The sequence below is a fragment of the Tigriopus californicus genome, chromosome 2 (assembly GCF_007210705.1).
Source record: "Tigriopus californicus strain San Diego chromosome 2, Tcal_SD_v2.1, whole genome shotgun sequence".
NCBI classification, from domain to species: domain Eukaryota; kingdom Metazoa; phylum Arthropoda; class Copepoda; order Harpacticoida; family Harpacticidae; genus Tigriopus; species Tigriopus californicus.
This window is the reverse complement of record NC_081441.1, coordinates 1,665,712-1,674,011: the sequence shown is the minus strand read 5'-3', so window position 1 is coordinate 1,674,011 and position 8,300 is coordinate 1,665,712. Positions and strand designations below refer to the sequence as shown.

Below are 8,300 nucleotides of genomic sequence, written 5' to 3'. Positions count from 1 at the left end.
CTCGCATGATCGTGAAACGAGAAATAAGGTATCGAGAGAGGGAACATGTATTTCGGTTGATCTCTATTCGAGAATGACGTACACGAGAACCAATACCACAAAAGTAAACATTCAGCTCCTCGACTCACATGAGAACATCATATCTCTCCAACTCCCCTTTAAGAATGGGCGATTAAGAATTCACAAAGCACATGATGATAATATTGAATAAAAATAATGTTTCAACTGGTCAGGCTTGCCAACGATCTGGTGCACATCGATCTCGTCCACTCCGTGTCAAGTGTTCATCAGCCGGCGTCTCGTCGTCAGCTTGATCCGAACCGTAATCGGGAAATCCTCGAGGAGCTTGTTGAAGATATCGCATATTCCGTTCCATCAATCGGCCGGAGGGAAAACGCAAGACGTATCGTCGTGGTGACTTGTTCTTGACAACGATGGCCAGTTTATCCCATCGACGAGTCGTTGGATCTTGAACCAAGACTCGCTGACCCACAGGTACCTTCTTCCGGACACGGGAGGTTCGATCATAGTGGACTTTCCGAAGTCGATCGTCCCGAAGACGTTTAACGTCGGCCATGTCCAATTGCACCTGAAACTCGGAAAGAAAGGCACGCCAATGAACAGGTAATTTCGAACGAAGAGGATGTCCAAAGAGACGTTGGGCCGGAGATAATCCGTCAGCGCGCGGAGTATTCCAGAGTTCTAAAAGACAGGACAAGAACTCGTCAGACCCCAATTCGCCCCCTCATTTAGCCAGGAGATGTTTCAGGCTCTTCACATTTGTTTCAGCATGCCCATTCGACTGTGGGTGATGAGGCGACGAAGGTCTTCATTCTATACCCCACTATTGAAAAAAATCCCGAGTCATGGAGGACGCAAATGGCGTCCCGTTATCCGATCGGAACACATTGGGCACACCCATTGTGGCGAAGATGGGTCGAAGTTCTCGGATCAAGCCCGAGGCTGTCGGAGACGAGTTGAATCTCACGATAAAGGGAAAACCAGAAAACCGATCTGAATAAACCAGGTAATCCTTGCCGCCAAAAGAAAAAAAATACGCACATTCCAGACAGGATTCGACCATATTGGCAATATCAGAATTGAATCCAGGCCAATATACAATTTGCCTAGCCCTTCTTTTTGTTCTCTCAACACCCTGATGACTAGAATGGAGTAATAATAAGACATCTTTTGTTGCAGGCGGAGGAATGACGATACATGCCCCTCGGAGAACCAAAGATCTATCCACAGAAAGCTTGTTAGAGACTTTGTTGAAAAGGGAGACATAATCATTGCTAGATTTGCCCACCAGATCCTTTTCCACAGCGGATATCAAACGACTATATTTGGGACAATTCTGGGCAATCTTCCCCAAATTTTCCAAGGAAATATCGGACATCGACGCCTGGATACGCGCAACTTCTAGATTCGTACGATCTCCCAGGACGTCGTCATCTTCATTTGTATTAGAGTCATCAGTATTTGGCACCGGAGCTCGGGACAAGGCGTCGGGGATGAAGTGAGTCTGACCACAGTTCCAATCAACAGTAAACTTGAATTGAGAAAGACGAGTCCTATAACTCAATATTCGATCGTTCTCTATCGAATTCAACATTTGATCATTGAAGATAGACCGCAATGGTTTGTGATCAGTCACTACAGTGAAATGATCAAGGCCCGTCAGGTACATTTTACATTTCCTGATGGCCCAATATATGGCTAACGCCTCCAATCTGCACCTAGCTTAAACATGCCAAGTACAGGAGGAGATGTGAGTGCAGCTTTAACCAACTCAAAAGCCACAGAATGTTCGGGCAACCACATGAAAACGTTTTTGGTCTTTAAAGGGCCACGAAGAGGCTCGGCCGAAACTGATATTTGACTAGAAAACTGACCGAGCTGATTCACTAACCACATGAAAGAACGCAGATCCCGTCGATCAACGGGTTTGGGGAAAAGACGGATCGCATTCAATTTTTCGGGGTCGGCCTCAATGGAGTCTTTAGAAATTCTAAATCCCACGAAGTCAATTCTCTCCGCCCCGCCTATTACGCTTTTACGCCCGTTAACTGTCATGCCAAACTGGACACAGCGTTCTAGAATCTCGCTGGTCAGTCGTACAAGATCCTGGTAACATAATTTACCCGCAGCAATATCATCAATTACTTTCTGGATATCAAGACCAGACATTGCCACATCGCCTCTGTATGAGAAAGAATCGCCTGTTGAAATAAAACCCATTGGGGATCGAAGAAAACGATATTTTCCAAAGGGTGTGATAAACGTTGTTAATGCTTGCGATTTCTTTTCCAGAGGCATTTGCCAATAACCTTTGACCAAATCCAGTTTTACAAAATACCTATTAGAAGACCGGAATCTGGAGATGGCTTCCTGAGCCGTTTTGATTGGATGAATGGACCGCACCACTTGAGAATTCAGGCGAGTCAAATCCACGCAAAGTCTGAAGGAACCATCAGATTTGGGCACGACCACAAGGGGATGACACCATGGTGTGGGAACATCGCCCACCGACTCCGTTATCCCCTGAGCTACCATGTCCTCCAATAACGCTCTAACAGGTTCTTGTTGGGGGACTGGAATACTTCGGGCGGTGTTGATGGCAAAGGGAACTGCCCCGTCTTGAAGCGTGATCACCATTGGGTCTCTCACCACAGGGCCTTTCATGGGTTTGAGACAGGTGTCATCAAAAGCCTCTCTGTAAATAGAGGTCAGTTTAGTCTCTACAGACTTGAAATCATCATCGCAAGGATGAACAGGCAATAAAGAAATCCAATCTTCTCTGTCCTTCAACGTCCAAACAGGGCTGGCCGGATTTGCGACGCCAGTGTCCGTGTTGACACGTCCATGAACCACCAATACTTTTGGTATGGGAAAATCAGGGCCGACGATACCAAGTGCCTGGCAGACTTGCAAGCTGATGTAGGCATTGTCGAGATCGCGGCTCACGACAACAGTCACGTCGGACGTCTTGTGAAACTCGTCGAGAGAAAGGTCAGTCTGGAAAGTACCAAATATGTCAATAAAACGACCATCCACACCGGAAACGTGGATATCGTGCAGTTTGTTTTCCAGCGAGATGAGTTGACATAAATTCGAATCCCGGAATTGATTCATCCCCATTATAACGACATCTGCTCCCGTGTCTGCGCAAAACCGAAGTCTTACTGACTTCGTTGAATCTCGAGGAGAAACGCATACTTCAATTTGATTCTTGCGAGCACGTGATAATGAAGATGCCACCATAAGGTGCAATCCACTGACGACTTTTCCCTTTTGGGATAAGGCCTTAACAACCTTACTCCTCTCACTACTTTTGCACACAGTCTGCCAATGCCCGGATCTTCCACACCCATGGCATGAAGACTTAAGAGCCGGGCAATCAGCGCGGACGTGTTTCTTGGAAGACCCACACAGTGGACACAAGTCTGTTATGTTTGTTTTCCCAAACTTCTGCCCAGATTTACCGCCATTCCTCTTGTATGAAGATTTAGCGGCATTGACATTGTGGTCCACGGCATTCACAGATTTGGTCAGCAAGGGGGTACCAAAGGCCCTAGCCCCACTGCGAGCCGTCTCAAGTTCCAAGATGTACCTCCTGGCCTCGTCAAGCGTGGCTGGATTCCGTTCCATAACCTTAGCTTTGTCGGAATTGTGGCGCATTCCCTGGAATAAGAGGGCAATAAGAAGGCGATCTTCACTTATCTTGGAGGTATTAGCGTAATCAGCCAATCCTCTAATTGTGTTACAAAACGACGTGTAATCTTGACCTTCTCTTTGTGTTACGCTCAAAAGGTCCCTCATATCCATGTGAACATTGCGAAGACTACGGAGATGATCTTCAATGATATCCAGTATCTCAAACACAGTTCGTCCCGTGTCCGCACGAATCCCAAGGGAATGCTGAATGATGCGAAGGAATCCTGGGCTACAACATTCCCATAAAAATCCAACCTGAATGGCCCGCTCCCAATGCTCAAGGTAAGTTAATTGGGAATAATTATTCCGTAACGGTCGCCACCTGACAAATGTCTTATGAGTGGTATCCTCTTCCAACAGTGGAGGTTTCTTAGCATCCAACCGGGGAAGAACGGGGTGTCTACCATCCGGAATGGGAGCTGCAACATTCGAATTAACCATGGTCTGCCGATTAACGGCTTCAACCTCTCGTCGATACCCAGTAATAAGGACTTGGGGTTTTAAAAAAGCCTGAACGTGATCATCAACAGCCGGATCTGCATCCTTCATATCGGACGCCAGACCACACATCACCTGATCATCAGCAGCAAGGAACTTTTGGAGATGATCGTCCCAATGACGAAGCAAGTTTTCCGAGAGAGAGTGGTCTTCTCCATCAACATATTCGTCCAACGAGACCTTCACCATATTCCTGGCTCGAGTCAAAGCAGATTTGAACCCACTGCGGCTGGCTTTCAGCGTCTGGATGGCTTCCCTGTTGGACATGATGAACACAGGTGAGGTGGCTTCTTCAACACCCTCTCAGGGATGGATGTGAAACACCTGCAATAGACCACTGATCACTCCGATTCCAGAAACTTCTGCACAAAGATTGATCAGGAATGGGCTGCCGACAGTACTTCAAATTAACGTACTTGCCGACTGCGCCAGCGCATGATTGTGAAACGAGAAATAAGGTATCGAGAGAGGGGACATGTATTTCGGTTGATCTCTATTTGAGAATGACATACATGTACTGTACAATCCCAACCGTTCTAACCTTTCCCAATACGAGAGCTCTCTCATTCCTGTGATGTTCCTATTGAAACATCTTTGGACTTGCTCGACCTTTTGCAAACCTGCTGAACTCATTGGAGCCCAAATGGGTGAGGCGTATTCAAGATGTGGCTGGACAATCGACTTGTACTACAGAGTTAGCATCGTGATGCTATCTCTGGACTTAAACGTGCGATATATCCAACCACACATTTGAAAAGCCTTACCCACCTTCAGCTGGATATGCTCATCGAACTTTCCACTATTTTGGAGGACTACACCTAGATCTTTCATAGATGAGACCTGCTCAATATCTTTACCTCCATTATCTACGAGTGGAGTATTTAAAGGAGTTGACCCAAAATGTCATTGAGCGGAATTTCATTCCGTTCAGGGCCATATTACTCTCAGTTACCCAAGAGTAGATTCGATTTAAGTCCTTTGCAAGGCTACTGGAATCTTGGCCATTCCTACCAGAAACTAACTTTGTATCGTCAGCATAAGAAGAGAGACTGGCAGTGATACTAAGCTTTTGAAGCGGGGCAACGAATATAATAAACAAGAGGGGCCTAAGATCGAACCCTGGGGAACACCTGACTTGACATCATGTATGTCACTAAGGGATCCCTCAACCTTAACCAATTGCTTCCTACCAGAAATGAAACTTTTTAACCAATTGAGAACCCTGCCTTGGATCCCAATTTCATGGAGCCTGTTAACTAAAAGCCCATGATCTACCTTGTCAAAGGCCTTGGCAAAGTCGAGATAAACTACATCAACTGATTCATGGCTCTCTAGTCCCTCAATAACCCGCTCAACATGTTCAATCAGTTGGGTAACCGTGCTAAAATGTGCTCGGAACCCATGCTGGCTAGGAGGAAGGACTTCATGAATATCAAGAAATTCAACAAGTTTGAACTTCATGATCTTCTCAAACACCTTCGCAATATTCGAAGTGAGAGAAAATCGGCCTGTAATTACTGGGAGCGACTTATCTCCCCCTTTAAAAATTGGAATAACATGAGCTAACTTTAGTGAAGATGGAGACAATATTGTATGATTTACCACATATTACGTCTTTATTAGATCTTTAAAGAGATCAACACTTTTGGTTGATTTCTTTAGTAGCAAAGGTAAAAAGCATTCATTGTCAATATACTTTGTAATGGAAAAACTTTCTTCAGTCAATGAAAAAGGGACAATAAAGCTGACAACTGCCAAGAGTTTACTTCACATTCCTTTAGGAAAGTGCCCCTTTAAACGTGTAAAAATGTTTAAAACTATTACCTTGATAGGCATTACATTTCATGCCGGACATTATCAGGCTCATTGTTTTCTAGTAACATGGAAATTTTAAAGCAGATAAGACGCAGGCAAGTTAACCTGGAGCTCCTAGGTCACATTTTTCGTCAGTATGCTTCTCCTGCGAATCAGCTATTTAGCTTGAAGGACCTCAGTTAGGGTTCTCAACTTGAGCAAAAAAAAGGTACTGCCGAGCGATCAAAGATCAAGAACGAGTCTTGAAGCAACCTTTATTCGACTCCTAGAAAGGCAGGTCACGTTTTGACACTTGGTTAGGCGTTTTTGATTTTTACTGATGTACCCGCCTTTCCTAGAGATGGGAGCCCTAGCTAAGGTCCTTTAAGCTAAAAAGCTGCCTTTCCGGATCAGTACACATGAGTTGAAGAGTTAAGAACTTGAAGCACCCAGAGATATGAGACAGAAGTCGCCTTCTCTCTGTTGAGCAGAAAAGGGAGTGTGACGTCCAGGGGTAGCCGTCCCTAGCAAGCCGAGCAAGAGAAAAGCCATCTCACTTCATAACAAACCAGAGGCGAGTTTTTTAGACGTTTGAAACTCTGAGTTAAGGCTTGGACGTTACCCAGAATGAGCAATTTGTTCACCACATTGACGAGTGTAATTTCATAGCGGTTAATATCCAAGCCGCTAACTCCGAGGTATGGGCTTTCAAAGACAGGCCTCAGGAGCATCATATTTAGTTTGTACATAGATGAAACTTCATGAGTATGACTTTCATTAGCGTTATGGTTGACATACCCATGGATGAAACTCCGTTGAATTCACTGAAGATAAAGGGTGCTGGATGATGAAGAGTTGCCCAGGAGGAGGAGGGCAATACAAACTCCTTTAACCAATGAAACTGGTTCCTTAGCCAAGACACGGGCAAAAGAATGCCGTGAAAGGAGCGGTGGAACGGCCGAAAATCACTGCTGTCCCCAAAGGCAGTAAATGTAGCGACAGAATGTACAAGCTATGACATAAAAAGGCTATAAGGCCACCACCAATGACACTTCTGGATAATTCTAGCCTTTGACCGGTGCAAAATATTGCAATAAAAGGGTGATGAAGTGAATTGTTCCACGTGTCAAGATCAGGTCAACTGGGTTCAACTCAAAGTATTGGGCAAATGCTCCAAAAGCTGTATAAAAACACACGGAAGTACTCGCCAACAGGATCCATGAATCATTATGAAACCGAGACCATGCAGTAGTTTGATTGAAATGTAAAGAAACTAGAACAGTTCCAACAATGAAAGGTTAGGAATGTGTCACTAAGATGTTACTCATTTTGCTAGAAAGCTTTTCTCCTCTCCCTAAAGGGAAGATGTTAGCCACACTTTTACAAGTTGTTGCAGCTGGCTCTGGAGTTAGCAGCAGCTCCCTTCAAGTTTCATTTGCCTCGAACATGTGCACAGATGTATAGTAATTAGAAATTAAATCACAAACGTAAGTGCTGAAGCAAAAACTAACCTCTATGTCGTGTGCGACATTAAACGTAATAACAAGAGTCTGTATTGTTCTTGTACAGGGTTTGCAAGACTTACCGGGATAGCAAGACTCATTAGCAAGACTTTGGCTCAAATGAAAGAAAATCTTCTGATTGGGAAAAAAGTTGCCTCCCAGAAATGTCAAAAAATCATTGCTTATGTTAAAACCCGTTTTAACACGATTTCTTTAACACCATTAACAAGATTAACTCATAATGATTGTGCAACCTTGTCAGGGACACGTCGTGTGCTAACTCCGTGGCATATTGAGTTGATCTTGCTAATGGTGTGAACATTCCAAATTTTAATCTCCCAACGGACATGGAATTCCCAACAGTTCAAAACGAGATCTTTATTTATTCTACTTAACTTTAAATTTCATATATTATCTGATCGACCAACAAAGCAGAGTTGGCGGATCTAGCTAACCTGTAAATAAAAGTGTTAATCAGGAATTGCAGTTAAAACCTTCCCAGTTTGGCTTAAATCCTGCTTCTGGATCATCTATATAGCCCCAAAGAATTTTGAGGGCAACAAATTGAACACTGAAGGGCCGAGAAAGAAATGTTTTGGACATCACTGTTCGAAATAACCTGGATTCTCAAAGGCTTGAAAGTGTTACCAAAACGCAAGCAAAGCCTCTACAGTCACTACAATTGACCTTAAAACCTGACAAACCCCATGAATGCTTTTCAAATGTACAGTATCAGATGCCTTTTGTGACGTTTTTGTGACCTGAACAATCCCAGCCTGTCTAAACTCT

General features: G+C 44.3%; 1 protein-coding gene across 1 annotated transcript; it reads right to left on the bottom strand.

The window, feature by feature from the left end:
- Positions 1–1,834: 1,834 nt before the first annotated feature.
- LOC131876950 (uncharacterized) lies at positions 1,835–4,793 on the bottom strand. Its single transcript, XM_059222495.1, has 2 exons — positions 3,486–4,793; positions 1,835–3,018 (listed from the first exon to the last, which is right to left on the bottom strand). The coding sequence occupies exons 1-2, from the start codon at positions 4,480–4,482 to the stop codon at positions 3,014–3,016; spliced, it is 1,002 nt and encodes a 333-aa protein (XP_059078478.1). The 5' UTR covers positions 4,483–4,793; the 3' UTR covers positions 1,835–3,013.
- Between the last annotated feature and the right edge of the window lie 3,507 nt (positions 4,794–8,300).